Source organism: Geotrypetes seraphini, chromosome 4, assembly GCF_902459505.1.
Source record: "Geotrypetes seraphini chromosome 4, aGeoSer1.1, whole genome shotgun sequence".
Classification (NCBI taxonomy): Eukaryota; Metazoa; Chordata; class Amphibia; order Gymnophiona; family Dermophiidae; genus Geotrypetes; species Geotrypetes seraphini.
The window spans coordinates 178,378,411-178,403,300 of record NC_047087.1 but is presented as its reverse complement, the minus strand read 5'-3'; the positions used below and the strand labels follow the sequence as shown (position 1 = coordinate 178,403,300).

Sequence of the window (24,890 nt, the reverse complement as noted above, 5' to 3'; positions counted from 1 at the left end):
ATTGTCCTGGATTGGCTACCATGAGAATGGGCTACTGGGCTTGATGGACCATTGGTCTGACCCAGTTAGGCTATTCTTATGTTATGTTCTCATCTGTAGGGGCCTTTGTTTTCACTTCTTATTTTAATGTATTTTTTTTCTGGGAACTTATCAGTGTTTTTTATAATGGGAACAAAAATGGAAGAGAATTAATGTGTGTGGGATGAGGGGGTAACTAATTTCTTCAGCTAAATAATTCAATCCACTTCAAACAGACATAGGAGAACTCAAGCACCATTCACACACCCTCCAACCAAAAACGTCAAAAGAAAAAAACTGTTCGACAACCTCCTAGCCATTCGAGCTGCAACACTCGACCCCCAACTCTACAACCAATTGACATCGACCACAGTCTGCAAAACCTTCAAAAAGAAATAAAAACCCTTCTATTCAAAAAACACATAAAACCGAACTAACACAATCAGAACTGTCCCAAGCATCACCTGCAACTACTCCATATGTACTTCTGATGTCATAACAATTCAGACATAATTTATGTTATGTTATGTTATGTTTGGAATATAAGAACATTTTCACTGCCTGTTTCTATTCTGACCATTTATTCCGTTTCATGGTCATTACAAAAAATATTTTTTTACATGGGGGAGGTGTGTCAAAAAATGATGGGCCCCGGGTGCCACATACCCTAGGTACGCCACTGTAGAAGACTAAGCTTATCCAAAACATTTTTTGATTTTGTACAACTAATCCCTGTTTTTGTTTGTAAACCGCTTTAGCACTTTGCACGAGTATGTATATTACTTCCATTGAACTCTAGAAAGAAGCTTTCTTTGGCCCAAAGCAAATGTCAAGCATGAGCATGATCATACTCTACATACCCTGGCTTAGGAGTGAGATTCATTGTTGCTATGGTCTATGGTAAAATCAACATACTCATATTTGGAGACACTGCTCCAAAGAGCTTTCTGAATAAAGTCTGCATTGACTTAGAAACCATGATTTGTGCCATTTCCCCTCATTTCCCCCATAAACAAGTGTAGAGAATTATAGCATTTGCCATCTCCTATTTTTTCATTGCCTTGCTGAAGTAGGTTTTTCACACAAACTCCAATTAAATAATATCACAATGCAACCTACAATACAAAGAACAGAATCTAAAAATGACAAATTAAAACATACCTGGAACTACCAAGTTTCTAAAGGCTTTCAAAAACTAAGAGGAAGCATTTTGTAGTTCACATGGCAAAGAGTTCCAATATAGAGGACCCACATTAAAAAATTCCCCTTTCCTCGTCACTGAAAACTTAATAATCAGTCCAAGTATCTGAAGACAATTTCTTTGAGATGAACGCAAGAACATAAGAATAGCCTTACTGGGTCAGATCAATGGTCCATCTAGCTCAGTATCCCATCTTCACGAAGACTAATCCATGTCACAAGTACCTAGCAAAAACCCAAAATGTAGCAGCATTCCATGCCACCAATCCAGGGCAAGCAGTGGCTTCCCCGATGTCTGTCTCAACAGCAGACTGACTTTTCCTCCAGGAACTTGTCCAAACCTTTTTTAAAACCAGCTACGCTATCCGCTCTTACCACATCCTCTGGCATCCAGAGCTTAACTGGAATATATTAAAGCGGCTGATATGCAGGGGACCTGGGAAGAGGAAGAAGCAATATGGATTGTTTTAGAAAGAGAAGATGGAACATCCATCCATGTGGGTGTTTTTCTACAGACCGTGCTAAACAGAGAAGTTGGACAAAGATTTGGTCATAAATATCCTAAAGTTGGGAATGAATGGGAAGGTACTGTTGTGGGGGGATTTCAAACTGCTGGATATAGATTGGATATAGAACACTCTTCCAGAGTCTGTTGTAGGGGAAAACACCCTCCAGGGTTTCAAGACTAAGCTGGACAAGTTCCTGCTAAACTGGGACGTACACAGGTGAGACTGGACTCATTTTAGAGCACTGGTCTTTGACCCGGGGGCCGCCGCGTGAGCGGACTGCTGGGCACGATGGACCACTGGTCTGACCCAGCAGCGGCAATTCTTATGTTCTTATGTTAACTGTAGAGAAATTGTGGATATTTTTCAAAGTACACTGCTGAGACATAAGAACATAAGAGTTGCCATACTGGGACAGACTAAAGATCCATCAAGCTCAGTATCCTGTTTCCAACGGTGGCCAACTCAGGTCACAAGTACCTGGCAAGATCCCAAAGAGTAAAACAGATTTTATGTTGCTTATCCTAGGAATAAATAGTGTATTTTTCCAAGTCCATTTTAATGATGGCTTATTAGGAAATTATCCAAATCTTTTTCAAACCCTGGAAACGAACTGCTTTCACCATATTTTCTGGCAACGAATTCCAGAATTTAATTACATGTTGAGTGAAGAAATATTTTCTCCAGTTTGTTTTAAATCTACTACTTAGTGGATTTACTGGCACTGAAAGTCCTTTTCCCTGGCTCTGAGTGCAATGTGAAGTCAAAATTGTATCTTAAAGATAGCTAGAGCATCTCCAAGTCTCATATTTCCTTTGTCAGCTAGCTGTTCTTGTTCTGGAAGCAGGGTCCTCATTATGCAGTACTGATTTCTGTGGATCTTACAAAGGTAACACAGATGTACTGTCAGTTTTGGTTCTGCTAATTACCCATGGTCTTCTAGTCTTCATCGTGCTGCTGTCAGGTTGCTGGAAAGTACTGCATTATCTGGACTGGTCTGAGACTGCTCCTTCACTATGGGATCTGCAATAGAAAAGCAGAAGTGAACCAAATAACACTGAATATCTATTTGCTATCCAAACCTTTACAGATCTGCAATAAACCTGGCTCAGAACATGTCATCCTTTGCCTGTCTCCAGCTATAGCTGTAAACCTCTCCGTATTTAGTTCACTTGGCTCTCCAAAATACTTCAATTCACCTCTCTGTTCCAATTCCTCAAAACCTCAATTATCCACCACACCCTTTCCCCAAATATTACAAGCACATTAAACCTACATGCAGCTCTACAATACTCCTCACCCAGAGCCCTAACTATCCAAGTTCCAGCATTTTATTCACCACCGACATGCTTGAATCACCCACACTTCATATTTAGCTATATAACTAGTTACATCATTTTTACACTAAAATTATAAGTCCTAATTCATTTACACAATTCTGCAACACCCTTCAATCATTTGCCTTTCTGAACTACCATGATTCCGCCCCATTAATCTCTGCAACATTATCACAACCTAATTATCTTCAATTCATCCAACATTTAGTTGTGCAACACACACCAAATGCCAATTATGCCATGCTAACTCATAGGTCCAACCCACAAATTGACTCAATCACCATTCAAGCATCCTAACAATATGGCCTAACGCCTTCATATAGCTCTACAACATACCTGGAACCATTGGATACGTAAACTATTCCTGTTTGAATTCAAACATAGCTGAATATTTCATATACCCTCAATTCTGCCTTCCCTTAAGCTAGACATTCAATTCTACAACACAACTCAAATACCATTTATACACATTCAAGTTTCAATCCTAAACCCTCATACACAGTCATTACCTCTCCACACATTCAATACTTCCAGCTTTCTTGCTCATATCTACAGTGCAACACAGGAAGATACCTCTCCCCACTGCCCAATCTTCCGTGCATTGCCAATAATTAAAAACTTTAATGTACACAAACTCAATTTAATACAGATCAGAAGATGCTAAGCAAAAGACCAAAGAACAGTTAAAGGAGCTTCACCTCCTGCAGAAGGAATTAGAAAGAAAAGGCTAAAGAGCAGCTGAACAGTAGTTTTAAATTGTATTGAAAATTATATGGGCCAACAAAAAACAAACACACACACAGATATAAAAATATTTTACATGATACTTTGTCAGATGTCTCTACAGAATGGTGTCCAAATTTTTATTTGGGGGTGGGGTTAAAAAAGTCTAAACTAAACTCTTCCTTTTTATTGAGTGGCCAAAAGAGTGGGAGATTAGGGCTACCAGATATTAGGAAGTATAACCTAGCATGCCTCAAGATATTTGGGGGACTGGTTATTGGCTAGAGATACTTCCACCCTAGTAGAAGTAAAGAGGGTGATGGTAGCTCCTCAGCATTTAAATTATTTGCGCCATGCCAAGTGATCAGCACTACCCCTCTATCTCAGAAACAATGTATTGGTGTTTACATCTTGCATGGCGTCTTGGTTGTCTGTGCACAGGAGAAGAACCTGAGGGTAGAGAAGGTGTTGGAAAGCTTTGAGTGCATAGAACATGGCCCTGATATATATCCCTTACATACATTTTTAATAATTGGAGCCTTTGCTCCTATACAGTTAAACATAGATTTATATATTTTATATACAGAAAGCTTTATTTTGTTTCTATGTACTTTAAATGATTCTTATATCCTTTAAAATACTTAATAAAAATTATTGAACTTAAAAAAAAAAAAAAGAACATGGCCCTGAGTTCCAGGAAGTTGATATGATGTTGACGTTCCTGAGGGGTCCAGAGACCCTGTGTGCGAAGTTCTCCCAGGTGGGCTCCCCATGCGTAGGGGGAGGCATCCGTGGTGATGACCATGGAGTGAGGGGGTAGATGAAAAAGCAGACTCCTGGAAAGATTGGAGGAGTTCAACCACCATTGAAGAGATCGCTGAAGAGACGATGTCACACAGATGGGATGAGAAAGAAGGTCCGTGGTCTGAGACCATTGGTTGGCTAGAGCCCACTGAGGTGTTCTGAGGTGGAGTCGTGCCAGAGGGAGTACATGGACCGTGGAAGCCATGGAACACCTGGAGGTTGTGAGACCTGAGGAAGGCCGCCACCACAATAAGGCACTTGGTGAACACCCTGGGCGATGATGCGAGGCCAAAGGGTAGCACTTTGTACTGGTAGTGATGGTGCTGTATCTGAAACCAGAGGTAGCGACGTGAAGTCTGATTGATTGGAATGTGAGTGTAGGCCTCCTTGAGGTCTAGGGAACACAGCCAGTCGTGTTGAGAGAGAAGAGGGTAAAGCGTGGCCAGGGAGAGCATTCTGAACTTTTCCTTGACCAGACACTTGTTGAGGTCCCTGAGATCGAGGATGGGACGTAGGTCTCCTGTCTTCTTGGGTACCAGGAAGTAGCGGGAGTAGAATCCCTGACCCCTTTGGTCTCGGGGGACTTCTTTGATGGCATTGAGAAGAAGGAGGGATTGAGACGAGTGAAAAGCAGACTCTACGGGAGGATTGTCTAGTGGAAGAGTCTGGAAGTTGAGAGAGTAGCCGTGGCGAATGATGGTAAGGACCCACTGGTCTAACGTGATGACCTCCCAACGGCTGAGAAAAAGTTGCAGGCGTCCTCCGATAGGTTGAGGAAGAGGTAACACTGGTGAGAGATTGGCTATGCCCTGGAGAAAGGAGTCAAAAGGGCTGAGAAGGTTTGGACTGAGGGAGAGGCTTGGCAGGTTGATGAGATTGGGAGCGAGCCTGAGTTTGCTGTTGCTGACGAGGTCGGCGAGGTTGTTGCGGAGGTTGATGAAGAGGTCTGGCTGAGAATCTGCGTTGGTATGAAGACTGCTGTCTATAGGGGCGAGCAGGCGGAGTCTTCTTCTTTGGTTTGATGAGAGTATCCCACCTGGTCTCGTGAGCAGAGAGTTTCTGGGTGGTGGAGTCTAGGGACTCTCCGAAAAGTTCATCACCAAGACAAGGTGCGTTAGCCAGGCGGTCTTGGTGGTTAACATCGAGGTCGGAAACTCTCAGCCAGGCCAGACGTCTCATGGCAACCGCCATGGCCGAAGCTCGAGAGGTGAGCTCGAAAGAATCATAAATAGAGCGCACCATGAATTTGCGGAGTTGGAGCAGACTGGAATTGTGTTGTTGGAAAAGAGGGACCTTACGTTCAGGAAGATACTTTTGTAATGAAGAGAGTTGTTGAACCAGATGCTTCATGTAGAAGGAGAAGTGAAAGGTGTAATTATTGGCTCTGTTTGCAAGCTTTGAATTTTGATAAAGGCGCTTGCCAAATTTATCCATCGTTTTGCCCTCTCTGCCAGGAGGGGTAGAAGCATAAATACTGGATCCCTGGGTTTTCTTCAAGGTGGATTCGACAAGAAGAGATTCATGGGGTAGTTGGGGTTTGTCAAACCCCGGGATAGGGATGACCCTGTAGAGACTATCCAGTTTTCTAGGGGCCCCCGGTACCGAGAGAGGGTTCTCCCAATTCTTGTAGAAAGTTTCCCGTAAGATGTCGTGGACGGGTAACTTTAGGAATTCTTTGGGGGTTGCTCGAAGTCTAGGGCATCTAAGAAAGCCTGTGACTTCTTAGAGTCAGATTCTAATGGGATAGAGAGATCCGCTGACATTTCCCGAAGAAATTTGGTGAACGAGGATTGTTCAGGCTTGGAACCGGTATCGATTGTGGAGGGCTCCTCGTCGGTTGAAGAAGCCTCATCGTCGGTTGAAGAAGCCTCATCGTCGGTACCGGGTTGGGATTCTTCCCAGAGGTCCGGGTCCCTGACGTCGGTGTGTCTAGGATGGGACGGTGGTGTGGATGATTCTGCGTGGCGAGTCTTAGAGAGAGATTTGCCAGAACGCATGGAGACGGTACCGGGGGAAGAGGAGCGGTGCCGGTCTCGGTCGGCTTGGCGACGGTCCCGATGTCGGAGAGGATCGGCATCAGAGTGCAGTTGCACGAGAGGGTTGATGGGTTCCGCCGCGAGCACCGGCATGGACGTGTTTAATGGTACCGATGGAGTCGACTCCGGTGGTATGGTGCGAGGCTCGGGCCGGGCCGGTACCGGAAGGAGCGGGGCCAATATTGTTGGCAACAGGTGCTGTAGTTGTTGCTGTAGCTGCTCCTGTAATTGAGTTTGGAGTATGGCCACAATGCGGTCGTCAAGAGGAGGCACCGGTACCACTTTTTTCTTTTTCGGTACCATAGGTGCTGCTCTACGCCCCGGCGATGAGGAGGCCGATGACGAGGCACTCACCGAAATCGGGGCGGAGCGTTTACGGGGTCGGCTGGATGCCGGGAGGACCGGTGTTGCCGCCGTGGCAGGAGGGCGCTCAAGGGAAGTGGAAGGCTTCTTAGCCGGCTTACCTGACGCCATCGACCCCGAGGAAGGATCAGGCGGTGTGGAGGTAGTCGGTGCTGACTTTAACGGCACCGTCGATGGTGTGGCAGACTCCATGGCAGATCCGGTGCCAAAAAGAATGTTCTGCTGGATCTGCCTATTCTTTAACGTACGTTTTTTAAGAGTAGCACAGCGGGTGCAGGTGTCAGCCCGATGCTCTGGACCCAGGCACTGTAAGCACCAATTGTGTGGGTCAGTGAGAGAGTTCGGGCGTGCACACCGCTGGCACTTCTTAAAACCCGGCTGAGGGGGCATGAATGGAAACACAGCCTCCGCAAAATCAAACCCGGAGGCCTGTATGTTGGCAACAGGCCCCGCTGGGGCCGGCCAGAAAAATAAAGGAAAAGACAAATTAAAGAATTTTTTTTTTTTTTTTTTAGACGAAAAAGAAACCCGAAGGGAATAAAGCAAAAAAGGAAGAAAATTACGTGAGCGGGAAGGCAAAGTAGAAAATTTCAACAGCCGTTGAAAGCACATGCGTCTTCTTCACTCCGCGGAAACGAAGAAACTGGGGACCACGCTCTCCTCCGTCGAGCGGGAAGGCACCCGCGCATGCGCGGTGCGGTCAACTAGAACTTTCTAGTTAAAAGTGTCTGTTCCGGGGAGGATCCAAGATGGCCGAATGCTAGTACGTCTGAGCACACTCTCCCCAAGCTCGTCTTACTTATTTTACTTTTCTTGGAAAAAATTTTACCTGCTTAGCCATGCCGAAGAGGAGAGGAAGGAGCGCTGGTGGAGCCTCACAGCGCTCTAGAACGCCTGTCTTCGGCAATATCGAGGAGCTGGTTCGGAGAATGCAGCAAACGCCAACAATATCGTCGGGGAGTTCCCTGCAGGAGGCGCGCAGTGGCGGCGAGTCTGCGTCGTTATCCATGGGGCCAGAAACATCTTTAAGCCCCGACGTGAGAGCACCTCCCCCACGCCCTCAGTCTACCAGTTCGCCGCGAGCGGAGGTACTCCCGGAAGTTGGAGTTCACCTCCTCCCGGAGGCTCAGGAGATCAACGAGGGAACTGTGTTGCCGGGGCCCCTGCTGCTGCAGGGAAGCCCGAATGCGGAGACTGAGGAGGAAGCAGAGGGGGAAGCAGGAACCAAACACGACGTTGGAAGAGACAGTTTGCCAGTGGGTGAGCTAAATAAATCTAAGTTACACTTTCTTCAAATAGAGAAGCCCCAGGAGGTAACATTGGACTCTCTCTGGGATTTAGTGGCTAACTTGGCAAAGTCTATAAGTCCACAATTACAACTATTTGAAAATAAAATTAACAAACATGAGACTGACATTAAAGACTTAAAAAGTGAAATTGAGGACTCTAAGACCTTAATACAGAATGCATATCAAGATATAAAGGTTTCTAAACAAACTATTGAGACACTAATTAAAGATAATACTGATTTAAGAAGGAAAATGGAGGTAATGGAAAATTTTTCCCGGAATAACAATCTTAGGCTGATTAATTTTCCTAAGGTGCCTATGATAGCCCCTAGAGAAATGCTTAAGTGTTATATGATTGAAATATTGGAGCTTTCTGAAGAAACATTACCACCATTTACAAAAGTTTATTACCTTCCAAATAAGAAATTGCAACAGCAACAACAGAATATGGGACAGGACTCTATGAATTTATCTAATATTCTGGAAACATCGGATAAAGAATTGGCTGAACCAGCAACTTTACTTATAACAGTAGCGCTCGCGCCAGATAAAAACTGGCTGCTGAGACTTTTCTTTAAGAATAAACAAAAAGAATTTTTAGGTTGTAAAATACAGATGTTCCCAGATTTGGCCAAGGAGACCCAGCGGAGGAGACGTGAATTTTTGCTAAGGAAACCTGGTGTTATGGCTCTGGGGGCTACATTTTATTTGCGACATCCATGTAAATGTGTAATTAACTATCGTTCACATAAATTTGTCTTCTTTGAGCCATCTCAACTGACAACCTTTCTATCAACTTCATGTTTGGAGAAAGATGGAACATGAGTGCTTAGATTAAGGAAAGGTGTATTTCCAGTCTACTAGTAATAATTTACTTAATTTAAATTTTCTTTGTATTACTTGCCCATCATCCACCTTGGATCTTGATTGTGGACTTGAGTAGAGATTTAGCTTATATTAGATGTTTGATTGAAGTATATGTTTAATTATTAATTCTTTTGCTGAATTTCCTTTCTGTACAAGTTATGCTTGATTATATTGGAAAAATTCAATAAATATATATTAAAAAAAAAAAAAAAAGTGTCCGTACCGGGGCTCCGTCGGTGACGTCACCCATACGTTAAGAATATGCTGCCTGCTTGAACTGGGATATTGACTATTTGAATAAAATTGGGATTAAGTATAGTAACATCTATGAGGTGAAAAAAAACGTGAGCTGCTGGAATGGTGTCTCAGAGTGAGGAAGGATCTATACTACTACTAAGACTAAGTATCTTAATAAAATAGGCAGCCTGCGACTTAGCCTGTGTTTTAGATTTCAGCCCCTTATGTGATTGAGCTTGACACCCCATAGTAACATCGTAGATGACGGCAGATAAAGACCTGAATGGTCCATCCAGTCTGTCCAACCTGATTCAATTTAAATTTTTTCTTCTTGGCTATTTCTGGGCAAGAATCCAAAGCTCTACCCGGTTTTAGGGTAAAACCAGAGGACATAATTTGAGGTTGAGGGGTGGTAGATTCAAGAGCAATTTTAGGAAATTCTATTTTATGGAGAAGGTGGTGGATGCCTGGAATGTGCTCCCGAGAGGTGGTGGAGAGGAAAACGGTGATTGAATTCAAAGAAGCGTGGGATGAACACAGAGGATCTAGAATCAGAAAATAATATTAAATATAGAACTAAGGCCAGTACTGGGCATACTTGCATGGTCTGTGTCTGTATATGGCCGTTTGGGGGAGGATGGGCTGGAGAGGGCTTCAATGGCTGGGAGGGTTTAGATGGGCTGGAGTAGGTTTTAATGGAAATTTCAGCAGTTGGAACCCAAGCACAGTACCGGGTAGAGCTTTGGATTCTTGCCCAGAAATAGCTAAGAAGAAAAAATTTAAATTGAATCAGGTTGGGCAGACTGGATGGACCATTCGGGTCGTTATCTGCCGTCATCTACTATGTTACTATGGCATGGGATGACGTTAAGAGGTGATAGGAAATACTTTTTTTAAAAGAAAGGGTGGTAGATGCATGGAATAGTCTCCCAGTAGAGGTGATGGAGACAAAGACTATCTGAATTCAAGAAATTGTGGGATAGGCAAGAGGAATCTTTTAGGGAGAGGAGGATATAGTGGATGAGCAGTCCAGATGGGTCATTTGGCCTTTATCTGCTGTCATGTTTCTGGCACGAGTATCTCCCCCCTCCCCCCCATCTTCCTCAGTGAAGACGGAAGCAAAGAATTCATTTAGTCTTTTTGAAATAGCATTGCCCTCTCTAAATATGGCCGTTTGGGGGGGATGGGCTGGAGAGGGCTTCAATGGCTGGGAGGGTTTAGATGGGCTGGAGTATGTTTTAATGGAAATTTCGGCAGTTGGAACCCAAGCACAGTACCGGGTAGAGCTTTGGGCTCTCCTCTCTCCTGCTAACCGGTACTTTCCCTGAGGATCTAGGCCAGATTCTGATTACCCCAATTGTGAAAAACCCTAGAGAATCAACCAAACAGACATCTAATTACAGACCAATTGCGAACACCCCCTTTTTCGTCAAATTAATGGAAGGTCTGGTCAACCAGGAACTAGTAATATACCTGGAGAAATTTAGCATACTGCACGACAATCAGTCTGGTTTCCGCTCTGGATTCAGCACCGAAACTGTCATAGCATCACTACTGGATTTCCTCCACACCTTATTCAGCCAGGGTGCTCTTATTCTGCAACTAGACCTAAGTAGTGCCTTCGATCTAGTTGACCACGCTATTCTGATTGACTGTCTGGAGTCAATTGGTCTTTCAGGAAATGTGTTAAAATGGTTTTAAGAGTTTTTGAGCAAATGGTCATATCAAGTCTACAGCGACAATAAAAAATCCATTAGTTGGGTCAACTCATGCGGAGTCCCGCAGGGCTCTCCCCTTTTCCCCACTCTGTTCAACATCTACCTTGCCTCATTGGGGAACTTACTTCAAAACCTAAAGGTTAAATTCTACATCTATGCAGACGATATCACCATTGTTATTCCCATTACCACTCTAACCTCCAAGACTAAGACTCATCTTTCATCCATTCTAAAGGAAATCAAACTATGGATGACCAACTTCAAATTGAAGCTCAACACCGACAAAACTAAATTTTTCCTCGCTACCCCCAATGACAAAATCAGCGACCCATCTATCTCCTTGAATGGTCAGGTCTTCCCTATTGACCACTCCATTAAAATCCTAGGAGTCACCCTGGACCGCCACCTCACTTTTAATGCTCACACAGATTTATTAGTTAAAAAATGCTTTTCTGTACTATGGAAACTCAGAACCATCAGAAAATACTTTGATGCTCCATCCTTCCGCTTACTGGTTCAATCCTCCATCCTGAGCCTGCTCGATTATTGCAACATTATTTACCTGGCATCCTACAAAAAAACCATCCTAAGACTCAGAGTCATTCAAAACACGGCAGTTCGGCTGATCTTTGGGCTGAAGAAATGGGAACACATAAGCCCCTACTATCAGAAACTCCATTGGCTGCCCCTAGAGGCGCGGATCCTGTTTAAGTTCTCCTGTCTATGTTACAAATCAATATTTGGCCTTGCCCCCACTTACCTCGTTTCCCACTTCAATCTGGCCAGTTATCTCAGACCCACACGAAGAATACATCTGTTCTCCTATCCGACAATAAAAGCCTGCCACTACAAAAGATTCTTGAACAGAACTCTTGCCTTCCAGGCAGGTAAATGGAACGATTGGCTTAGTAACGTTTTCGCGCTCTCATCATCCTACTTCAATTTTAGAAAACAGGCAAAAACGAGCTTGTTCAACCGATTTGTTAACTAAGAATCTTCTCAGCTCTGCTTAATCAATCAGTATCCCTAATGATCAGCTTTCATATTCCTTCTTTATCTAAGATTGTATAACTCTCATATTCCTTCATTATGTAAGATTGTATTGCTGACTTTGATTGTAACCTCTTCACTGACTTTGACTGTAACCTCTTCGCTGATTGTCCAGCGCTTCTTGCTGTAAACCGCCTCGAACTTCTATGGCTTTGGCGGTATATAAGAATAAAAATTATTATTATTATTAAATACTCCAACTGATTTTTTTACAGACTTCTTGTTTCTGATGTACCTAAATTTTTTATTGTGTGTGTTTGACCTTGAGGTACTAAGTGCTACCACATCAACCATTTGTGACTTGAAGAACCTGCTGCTTTTCAGGAATACTTTCATAACTAGTAAGGCTTAAAATGCTATGTCTATTCCATTATCTCCATTCTGAGAACAATCACGGTCACTAATCTCATTCAGATTTTTTTATTCTAACAAACCTGAATCACTGGCAGTCCACTGACTGCTTGCCTGCACGCACAATTCTATTCATTGTCTGGCTTTGAAACCACATTGTAGAACTGTTCACAGAACCTTTCTCTTAGTATAGGACATACAGAAATAGGGGTGCTCCATGGCCTCTTTGGCTGTCAGTCTCTGTTGATGGTCATATCGCAGTAACTTGTCCAGCAGGTCCAGGGCTTCAGGGCTCACTAAATGTCTGTTCTCACTATGGATAAAGTTCTCCCAGCGTTTCCGTGAATGCCTGCAATACAAAGGATAAGAATGTGGTAACTGAAGCTGGCATAATTTGCCAAGCAGAACACATACACAGATTTCCCTGTACCTCATCCACTTGTAGCTTAAAATTGGTGGGGTGGGAAGAGAGGCGATGTGTCTACTTTTTGGCAATCAATATTCTAGGCAAAAAAATAACATGCACTAGGAAAAAAAAAAAAGGTAATTGCTTATCTGTACTTGTTCTTGGAGAAGTACAATAACCACACAATGATTGCCATGTAAGGACTCCTAAAGTCTTATGAGAAAGTTCTTGAATATGGGCAGAGCTCTCATATGCTGTTTGACCTACTGATCCTCAGTTGCTTTTTATAACTTAGATTAATAGTTGTACAGCTAGAATATAAACAAGTCCCACAATGGGATGTGATTAGATTAGATCGATCAAGGCACTGCTCTTGGCTCTGCTCTCTAGAGAACAATGATTACAGGTGAGCAAATACCCTCTTTCAGATTATAAACAGATATAGCAAAACATACATATGGGATTACCTAGTGAATAATTTTTTTAAAAACCCAAAAAACCCCACACATTCTAAAAAGAAAAAAAAACATAGTAATAAGAGAGATAATGGCAGAAAGTTCACACAACTCAAGTCTACCACAATGCCAAGGATACACCCCAATTATCAGCAACAGAATGCAAAAATCTGCAATGTGTCACGACTGAGCTTGGGGAGGGGAAAGGAGGAGAAAGCGAGAGCGAGAAAGAGAGAGAGAAGCATTAAAAAGGTATAAAGCATGGGAAGAGGGGGGCTGTGGGTGGAGTGTGGTTGGGGGTCATATGTTCTTTTTTTGTCTTCACAAACCTTGATTCTTACAAAACACCACCAAAGAATAGAAGAAACCTTGCCTTAAAACATAAGAATGCAACAAAATAAAGGCAAGTGAAATGTCTAGACCACCTGGTATTACATTTATTATAAAAAAAAAAAAAAAGTCCAAAGAACTCAAAAGTAGTAGCTGAGAAGGTAAGGAATAAGAGGTTAGCTTTCATAAACTACAAAAGATCACAGAAAGAGGAAGACAAGCAAAAATATCTGGAAAAGTTGAGAGAGGCTGGTCTTGTAGTCAAGAAAGCAAAGATGCAAATGGAAGAAAAAAAAAATAGCTGACACAGTACAACAGGCATTGTGAGACTCAAAGGTGAAGGGGAGGAATATGTAGAAGCTGATAAAGAAAAGGCCGAACTGCTTAACAGATATTTCTGTTCTATCTTCACGGCTGAAGTGCCGGGAGCCAGACTGCAGAACACAAATGTGAACAGGAATAAAGGAGTAATAGACCCTGATCGATTTTCAGAGGGTTGTGTTCATGAGGAGCTAACTAAAATAAAGGTAGACAAAGCAAAGGGGCCGGATGATGTACATCCTAGGATTCAGAAGGAACTTAGGGAAGTTCTGGTAGCTCCGTTTACTGACCTTTTCAATGAGTCTCTAGAGTCGGGAGTGGTACAGGAGGACTGGAAAAGGGTGAATGTGGTCCCTCTCCACAAAAGTGGAAGTAAGGAAGAAGTAGGAAATTACAGGCCGGTAAGCCTGACTTCTGTGGTAAGCAAATTAATGGAAACGTTTTTAAAACAGAGAATGGTCAAGTTTCTGGAATCCTGTTGATTATAGGACTGGAGGCAACATGGATTCACTAGAGGTACGTCTTGTCAGACAAATCGGATCAATTTCTTGAAATGCGCTTCCAGGTGAGGTGATAGGACAAAGTACAATAATGGGTTTCAAAAAGGGCTTGGATGACTTCTTGAAGGAGAAAGGGATGACAGGGTATAGATAGAGGGGTACTTTACATGGTACTTCAGGATTAGAGCATAAACAATTCAGGTGGAGGGATCTTACAGGTCAAGGACCTGGAGGGCCGCCGCAGGAGCGGACTGCTGGGCACGATGGACCCCTGGTCTGACCCGGCAGAGGCAATTCTTATGTTCTTATCTGGTAGTGTGACCAATGTAGGTTAACCTGCAAGGGCACGTCATCCCATACACCACTCTTGTTTCACATGTTGTAAAAGAGCTTGTGGTGTTATGCAAGAGGGCACGGCTGCACAAGTTCCTGGCAGAAAAGTGGTGAAATTGCGCTCTTTTACAACAAGAAAAGTGGTGAAATTGCGCTCTTTTACAACATGTGAAACAAGAGGAGTGGTGTATGGGATGACGTGCCCTTGCGGGTTAACCTACATTGGTCACACTGCCAGATGTTTCAAGACTTGGTTATTTGAACACCGTCCAATATCGGTCACAAAAAAGAAGTTGACATCCTGACCCGCCATTGTGCCAAAGAACGGCATGATTTTGATGATTTTGTGTGTTTTGTGTTAAAACACATTCCTGTTATCCCATGGAGGGGCAATGTGAAGAGGCTTTTGTACCAGCATGAACAGTGCTGGATTTTCTTTTTGGATACTATTTGGCCTAATGGCCTTAATTAGCGAGTAGAGTGGGTGGCATTCTTTGGATGAATGACAGTTTGAAGAATGAATGGCAGTTGTATGGATGAATGGCAGCCGTTTTTTGGCTGTTGCTATGACGCTGTAACCCGGAAGTGCTACCGGAAGTTGAATCCTGCAGTTCTTTTTAGCAATGGGCGTTTCCTGTGCCGGTGTGCACGGAAGAGGAGTGAAGTTTTCCAGTTCTTACATTCCCTGAGGAACCCTTTGAGAGGCGAAACAAGGCACTTGTTGGAGGATTGGGCATGGATTATGGACTGCACATCTAAATGGTGCCGTGGTGTTTTCATCTACAGTCTGGCCAGACATTTTCTACCAGCACAGCACGGCGTTTGACCATGGTCCCAAGCTAAGTAAAACTTTTTTTGTTTTTCCTGTGCACAGTGATGGGTATATTCAGTGGCGTACCTAGCATATGTGACACCCGGGGCCCATCATTTTTTGCCACCCCCCTCCCCCATCTGTACGAAAAACATGATTTTTAGTAACAAGCCACATGTCACATGAGTACCTAGGAAAAGGCAGCATCTTACATATGCAGTGAGCAGTACATCAATACACCCATTGTAAAACTAAACAAGCCAGACTAGTACAGATCAATCCTACACCGTCAATCCTAACAGAAAACCATGTCTTTCGAACACACAGAACACAGAAAATACCTTTGTCTAGTATGGAATATGTCATCACAAACTAACCCCTCCCTCTTTTACAAAACTGTAGTGTGGATTTTAGCCACGGTGGTAACAGATCTGACGCTCATAGAATTCTGGGCATCAGAGCTGCTACCACCACGACTGGCGCTAAAAAACGCTCCACAGTTTTGTAAAAGGGGGGATAAAATAGAAATACATAGACAAAGGTTAAATTGAACCAGCAAGAAGCTGGACTCTGCATACAATGCAACACCACAGAAACAGTGACACATGTCTCCTAAAGCAATAAATAAATATAAATTTTTTTTCTACCTTTGTCTTCTGTGGTTTCTGCTTTCCTCATCTTCTTGTTGCTCTCTTCCTTCCATCCACTGTCTGCCGTCTCTCTGCCCCTATATGGCATCTTCTCTCCTTCTATGCCCCTTCCAGAAACTGTATGCCTCCCCCTTCCATCTCTCCTTTAACCCCCATTGGTCTGGCAATCTCTCTCCTCTTCTTCCCTCTCCCACACCTCTCCTCTGCAATCCCTTTCCCTTTTTTCCCTCATTTTCCTTTTCAATTTATTTTCTGCATCTGTCTAGATCACGTTCTTACTACCCTCTCATCAATTTCCTTTTTTACTATCTACCTACAGCTCGTCACCTCTTTCCCTCACCCCTCCAGTGTTTCCCTAACTCAATCCTTTTCCCCCCCATCATGTGACCTCCTTTTATTTATCCCCTCCTTCCATCATGTGCCCTCTTTCTGTACCCCTTCCATATAGTACCTTCTCCTCTCTCTGTCAACTTCCATCCAGCATGTGCTCCCCTCTTTCTCTCCTCCCATTTCCTTCCTGCATTTGCTCCCTTATCTCTCCCATCTGCACTTCCATCCAGCATAGGCTCCCCCTCTACCCTCCCCACTACCATCCAATGTCTGCCCTTTCTCTCTCCATCCACCCCTCTTCAATCAGCATCTTCCCCCTTTCTTTCCCTATACCACTCTTCCATTCCAGCAGTCCTGCTCCTTTCCCGTGATGACTATAGCTGCTGGTCCACCCCATTCTGATGTACTTGCTCTGGAGCATAGTCAGCAGCCGCGTGCTGGAAGGTCCCGCGATGACTCATCGTCGGCTCTGCTCCGGAAGAAGTAAGTTACATCGGAGGGAGTGGAACTGGTAGATGCAGGGAGTTGCGGCAAAGTCCCGCGATGACTGCGTCTGCCAGGTCCACCCCCCTCCGACGTAACTTACTTCTTCTGGAGCAGAGCCAGCAGACGAGACATCGCAGGACCTTCCTGCACCTCCGCACGCTTCTTACTCTGCTTCAGAGCAAGTAAGTCAGAGGGGATCCACTGGCAGCCTTGCGGAGGTGAAGGTACTGTTGCACAGTAGGACGACCCGGTCCTGGACAGCTGTGCACCTGGGGCGGACCGCCCCCCCCCCCCCCTTTGGTACGCCACTGGGTATATTACCCTTTTGATAATTACATTTCAGTGGTGGTGGAGTTTTTTGCCAGTGATAGTACATAAGCAGCTTGGACTTTAAACAGTATTGAAGTTGTTTACTGCTGCACTCAAATTTTTGACGCTTTTTCTCCACTGGTTTGTGAAATGGTTATCTGGGGAGTGTAACCCATCTCTGGTGAGTAATATTTTGTAGTTAAATTTTGGGATTTTTTCTATTACTCTTAGTTTTTTTCTTGAGAGACATTTAAATACCTACGTAATGTAAATGCACATGAGTCGAGTCTCTTTAATTTGAAAGGAAACTCTGCAATAAGAGGGTATAGGATGAAGTTAAGAGGTGACAGGCTCCGGAGTAATCTAAGGAAATACTTTTTTACAGAAAGGGCGGTAGATGCACGGAACAGTCCCCCAGAAGAGGTGGTGGAGACAGAGACTTTGTCTGAATTCAAAAGGGTCTGGGGTAGGCACGTGGGATATCTCGGAGAGAGAAAGAGATAATGGTTACTGCGGATGGGCAGACTAGATCATTTGGCTTTTATCAGCCATCATGTTTCTATGTAAAGTAGTCTCAATGGAGTTACAATATCTGCAATACATGCATTATAATTCTAAACTGGTAGATGAAATCAGGTTAGTCCACTATGCAAATGCCCCAACTAGGATCCCAGTTTCAGCAACTTAGGATGCCTTCTTCAGGGGACACAAATAGATAAATGAACCATAAATACATAATTCATACTTATTTGGTTTTATCTACCAGTTCATAACTATAATGCATGTATTGCAGATATTATAACTCTACTGAGACTACTTTGAACCCTAATTCATACAAACTGAGTGAAAATGAACAATGACATCTAGACAGGACCTGTTTATAAGAACAGGAGAATAGGAAAACCTGAACAAAAGTTGCCATTAGTGCCAATACAGTTTCATCTTTTCTCTGGGTAAATGAAACACGAAGGGGGAGAGTGTGGCATAGTTCTTAAAGCTACAGCTTCAGCACCCTGAGGTTGTGGGTTCAATCACGCTGCTCCTTGTGACCCTGGACAAGTCACTTAATCACATCGGGGCAGATAGGAAAAAGTGGTTTGAGTACCTGAATAAATTCATGTAAACCATTCCAAGATCCCTTGGGAGAACGGTACAGAAAATTGAATAAATAAATAAAATCTGATTGATCACTATGGGCAAGTTCTCACACACACATTCCAACTGACCTCCGCCACTCTGCCTTTCTCTCTCCCACACACATCCCACACTTCTTGTCTCTTTCAGACATGTGCCACCTGCCAGCCACTCTGCTCTTCTCTTACAGACACATCCTACTTGCCCTCATCCACTCTGCATTAATCTTCACATCTTTTGTCAGAGAAATCCAAATTAGGCGTTTCCAGAAATCGCCTTAAAGACCATTCATTACTAGTTAAACAGAATCCACCTGATTCAAATACAACTTTATTTTAATTTCAGATTATTTATTTCTCGATATACCACTCATGAAATTAAATACAACAAACCCAAAATTGCTTTGGTTTGGTCCCAAATATGCAAATACTCCAAGCACAGTTACACTTAATACCGGTGAAATTCTATCAATAGAGTTCTCTTCTAGAGTATTGGGAATCATTTTAGATTCTTCTCTTTCTTTCCATCATCAAATAAACCATCCGATTATGGGTTTTTTTGTTTACGCACATTGAAAAGTGTCCGCTCTTTATTTTAAATAAGACCATTTTGCAGTATTGGTCCAGTCAGTTATTTTAGCTCAGCTGAACTACTGCAATTCTATGTTGGTTTTAAGTAAAAGGAATCAGAAAAGGTTACAATTAATACAGAACACTGCGGCACAACTAATTTTTAGAAAGTCAAAATTTGAGTACATTACTCCATTGTTTAAGAATTTACACTGGCTCCCGTTTCGTTACAGAGTTCAGTTTAAATGTGCTTGATTTGATGGCGGTGACTTTGCAATGGCAACAGGGGTTTGGGGAGGTGACTCGCTATCTCCACAAGGAGGGACATAAATACTGCAGTGATGTAGTTTTGTAATTTCTTGGCAACATGTAGTATTTGTGTACGATGTGCACTTTGGATTTGTCACCTTAATAAAAATGTTTGATCCTAAACTCATTTAATCCTCATGTTTTGCAGGATCATCCCAAATTACTATTGCTGCATTTTATTGTGTTCAGGGAATATTTGTGTGTTTAAATAAAATTAAATTTGTAAACAAAGATACGAGTAAATCAGGTACAATGAAAGAAAAAGGCAGGATATTAAATAGAATAAATTATTCACAGACTAAGCGCAGTGGTTGAAATGGGAATTATGATAGGTTTAGAAAGATATGGGGGCCATTGATTGAATATTCAAATGATTAGACACCTTTAAATACTTGAAATTTTATAATAAGAAGGGATATAATACATATATGAATGAATTTTATTGATATAGGGAGGGCTGGGAGGATGGGATGGGGGTAATTTAAAGTATTTAAGATTTATGGTTAAGAATGTACAAGTGATTTTGTATAATATAAGCTATCATATTGTATACTTGTTAATTGAAGTGAAAATGAATAAAGAATTAAAAAAAAAAAAACAAAACAAAAGAAATGTACATCCTAGTACTCAGAACCTAGGCAGGAAGTGCTAGCATAGGATTGTATACATTATTGTCTTTTCAAAAGCTTAAAGCCTGGATAGGCCCAACACCATTTTAATGAATCCATCTATGCTGAGTCATAAGGAACTTTGATGATTCAGCTCTTTTGAAACAAAGAGACTATGGATTTTGCTATGCATGCTTCAGAGTTCAGCTTGAAGCAAGTTATAAGCATGGCAATGACATATGTCCTGCTTCTTTATCATCATCTTGGCTGGATATGCTGTATTAACCTTGGAAGAAGGTACTTGAAGAAGCCTATTCACCCTTCATGGGTCCCGTCCCTGATCGGGATAAATTCTGATTGGTCAAGTGGTCACCTGAGCATATGAGGGATATGGAACAGAACCAGAAAGTGAGAAGGAGTTGGGGGCTGAAGCTGAAGAGAGAAGGTGAGAAGATGAGTTCCTGGATGGCTAGCATATCTCTGGAAAAAGAACTATTTATCACTTATGGTAAAGAACTGATCTATGTGCTAAGCCAAAGGAAGGAAGAACTCTGCAGCTGAATATCTTTTGGTCTGTTACCAGACTGATACCTGCTATGTGCACTGAAATAACCTGGAATTGACTCGATCTAGTCTCAGTGTTTGCTCACCATCAAGTTTGAAATCAGAAGATTTCTACCCAAGTAATACTGCTTGAACAGCTGGAGAAAGGGTAAGGATGTGAAACTTCCTTCAGTTTAGGGATTAGTCACTGACTGTTATTTTATTTGCTAATGGTTGATTAATTCTGAGACAAGTATTAATTTAGCTAAAGAGATAGTGGCTGTTTTATAGTTCTTATCAGGATATTTTTCAAAAGTTGGACAGCTTTAGGTCTAATAGATGCTGGCATTATAATTTAGATGCTGGGACTCTAGATCATTTACTTTTTTTCTGTCCCTTTGTCAATGCCTTTTGGAAGTTAATTTGGCCCCAAATTAATTTAATGTTAGAAAATCATGTTGCCCTTTCATATGATACTATTTTATTTGGTACATCTATGAGATTGAAGAGTCAAATTTCAACAAATAACAATAAGCTTTTGCTTATATCGACAGAACATAAGAACATAAGAAGTTGCCTCCGCTGAGGTAGACCAGAGGTCCATCTTGCCCAGCGGTCCGCTCCCGCGGCGGCCCATCAGGCCTATTGCCTGAACAGTGGTCCCAGACTAATTTTGTAACTTACCTCTAATCCTATCCCTAAACTTACCTCCACTCCTATCTGTACCCCTCAATCCCTTTGTCCTCCAGGTACCTATCCAAACCTTCTTTGAAGCCCTGTAGCGTTGCCATTCAACATATTACTGGAAATTGGAAGGATTATACTAAACTTAATTATACCTTTTGGTGGAATTCAGTGTGTCATATTTATAAAATGGAGAGAATGCTTGCTATACAGCAAGGTAATTACAATAGTTTTAAAAAGATTTGGGGGCCATTGATTACATATTCTAATGATTAGACACCTTGGACATGTTAAGAATGTCAAGTGATTTTTGTACGAATTAATTGATTGAATATTGTACACTTGTTGCAAGATTTGAAAATGAATAAAGTATATTAAAAAAAAGGATATTTTTCTAAATAATCATATAAAGTTAGGTTTTGTAGATATTTCTTGTATTACTTTAGTATTTCAGAAATATACATATTTGTGAATAAACATTAGAAGAATTTGTAACTATTTTTATAACTTGCATGCTAGAAGTCTAAGTATTTTTGATATCTAATAAAATAATTTATAATTACACTTTGCCAACCTTCTTTTAAATAAAGCAGCAATTATATAGAATCAGAAGGACATTAGGTACAGTTAGTCCTATTTGAAAAGAGTGCAGAACAATTGCTTTCTAAATGAGTTTTTCTGTTACCTCTGCACGCTACAGGATAAATGGTGGATGTGCTAAGATTTACTTCGTTAACCATCAGTGGCTACCACTGTAGCATTCTCCCTCTTTTGAAGATCAAGCCCTTGATTTTTTTCTCTTTTTTATTTTTCTGTTCATTAGAATACTGGCTTAGTAAAGACAACCCTAAACACAAATTCACTTTATAATCAATAACCCTCTTCCCCTCAAAATACAAAAAAACCAAACAAACCACCCTTAAATACATTCACAGAAAATAATTCTCCAAATTTAACTAAACTACAAGATATCCCTCCCCAACCACCAATGCTTCTCAGAAATAAAAGCCAAAAGCAACAGCAGTATTCCACTACTTTTCAGGTCTTACCCTTGTATCCTTCATCTCATCACTCTTGACATTTATGTCACTCACTATGGGGTGGGGGGGGGGAAATTGCTAAGCTCCAGTATAAGTTGGAATTTTATACCACCTTAGTTTCCCACAGGAAATCTCTAACCTGCAGATTAGTGATTCCCATAGTACATAAATAACTTGTAACAAACCTCGCAAACTGCCTTTATCTTCCCCAAGTACATTCTTAAAAAGGGGATTGAACTGAACTGGGTCATCTCCCCCCTCTCCCCAATTGGACCCCTTTTCTACCACTGTTATTGAGTCTACCTTTCCCCATCCATGGTGGATTCCAGTAAAGGAGGAGTGATCACCGGTTGCTCCAGTCAAGCGCTGTATTCAAAACAGTACCAGCAACCTCTTGCAGTTGTACTGTGAGACTACCAATAGGCACCACCAGCATCAGCAGAGGTGACTTGGAATTGCTCCTGCCCTAGAATCCTCTAGACTACTGCGATTGTGCTTGGTAGGTGGGGATAGGAGGCATCTATTTGAAGAAGTTGACAACAATTCAGCTTTGGCTTCTTTCAGGTATAGCTCTGAGAACTGGCTATAAAAGTTAGCGGTCTGATGCTCTAAGGAAAAAATTATGCCAGCTTTGAGCCAATGTTATCTAGATCACCACAACTTACAGTGTTCACCACAATAAATGTTATCTGAATCACCACAACTTAGTGTTCACCACAAACTAGCATTATACAATTTACATAAAAATGAGATATTTTGCATGCATTTACAACTCATATTTCATGCAATAAACTAAAGCAATATACGTTATAGTTTATAGTACCATATTTTTTGCTCCATAAGATGAACCTGACCTTAAGATGCACCCTAGATTTAGAGGAAAACAAGAAAACACACATACTGAACCAAATTCTCCCTGCCAAGCTCTGCACCCAACCCCACACTTCCTACCAGGCTCTGCACCCTGTCCCCCCCACTGGTGGTCTAGTGGTAGGCCAGGACAGGGCAGATAGGCCTAGTAGCAGGCAGGCAGGGTCCCCCACCCTGAGGAAAGCAGGCAGGCAGGGCCCCCTCCCCTTAATTCCTCCGGTGGTCCAGCGCCTCCTGCCCTTCCCTCCAGATGAATCCCGAGTAGCAGCGGCAGAATAGCGCAGAAAGCAGGCGCGAGCTTTTCGCTTCCTGCCTTGTCCCGCGATGCTCGTGAATGGCTGCCTGCCTTCTGCGCTGCTCTGACTCTGATGCTGCCACTTGGGAGCCAGCCGGAGGGAAGGGCAGGAGGCTGAAAGTTCCTGCCCTACAGCGCTGGACCGCCAGAGGAATTAAGGTAAGGAGGGGGGTATTCACTCCACAAGATGCACCCTTATTTCCACCCATTTTTTGGGGGGAAGAAAAAGTGTGTCTTATAGAGCGAAAAATACGGTATATTATTTATATGGTAATATAATGCAAGCTATTGCTATTTAATGAAAATTAAAGGGCAAATGACATGTTATTGCCTTAATGCATCTTAATAATTACTTCCTATATCTGCCTGTCAGAGAAGTGTCTTCTGTCCCCCTCATTACCAAAATGAGGATATCACTTCCAGTTGACCCAAGTTTCCTACTGCAGTTTTCTTTTCTGCTCACAATACAACTTACTGTCCTAGGATGTCATTGAAGTGCGGATCCAGTTCTATGTGATACTTTTTCAAGTACACATATAGCTCATCTGTGCCCAGAACTTTGGCAATGCGGACCAGCTATAAAAAGAAGAAAGAAAAAGATTTTCAGCACTACCTAGTTATTGAAGATAAAACCACCCACTGAGGAGAAAAGAATGGCTACAGGGAAAAGATAAAGAAAAGAAATATCAGGTGCTTGTCTCACAAGTGTTTCTATTCAACTACTACAGAATCAGACTGAATCATTCAGTCGTCAACACCATGGAGATTATAAATTACACAGTGATTGGCACAATACACTGAACAGATTCCAGAACAAGATCTGACATCACCTCAACACTAATATTTATTGTTTACACTGAGGCTATTCAACCCTATCCTAAGGGCTCAACAATACGCTACGATTTCAGGATCCTCATAATGGATATGCATGAGAAATCTGTATGCACCGGAGAGCCAGCATATGCAAATTAATCTCATGCATATTCACTATGGATATCCAGAAAGCTTGACAGAAAGGCAGAAGCACACAACTCTGGAGTCCCCATCTGTATAACTATTCATCCTGTTTATTAATAGAGAAAACAAAAGCTGCTTACCTCTTAACAGATGGAGACATTAGGTTCTTACCTGCTAATTTACTTTTTTTTAGCTTCTCCAGACTGGTATAGGATTAATCTTACAAGCGGGTATATATCTTATCATTACCAGCAGGAGGAGACTGAAACAAAACTTTGGAACTGTACATATCACGTGACCCCTCCCTAATTACCTCAGTCTGCCGAATAGCCAAGCAGAACTAAGAACTATATACAGAAAAAACGAACAAGACTCCGAACAGGAGTATCAACAAATAAAAACAGAAATGCTGTTGGCAAATGCAAAGGTCCCCACAGCCGCTGTTCTTTAT

The 24,890-nt window shown here is 42.3% G+C and overlaps 1 protein-coding gene across 1 annotated transcript in view; it reads right to left on the bottom strand.

The window, feature by feature from the left end:
* CSNK2A2 (casein kinase 2 alpha 2) overlaps positions 1-24,890 on the bottom strand; it is a 238,713-nt gene that overhangs the window by 9,491 nt on the left and 204,332 nt on the right. Inside the window, 3 exon segments of the mRNA XM_033940919.1 lie at positions 2,654-2,747; positions 12,700-12,848; positions 23,958-24,058. Of these exon segments, the coding sequence (XP_033796810.1) occupies positions 2,671-2,747; positions 12,700-12,848; positions 23,958-24,058 (327 nt within the window). The 3' untranslated portion in view covers positions 2,654-2,670.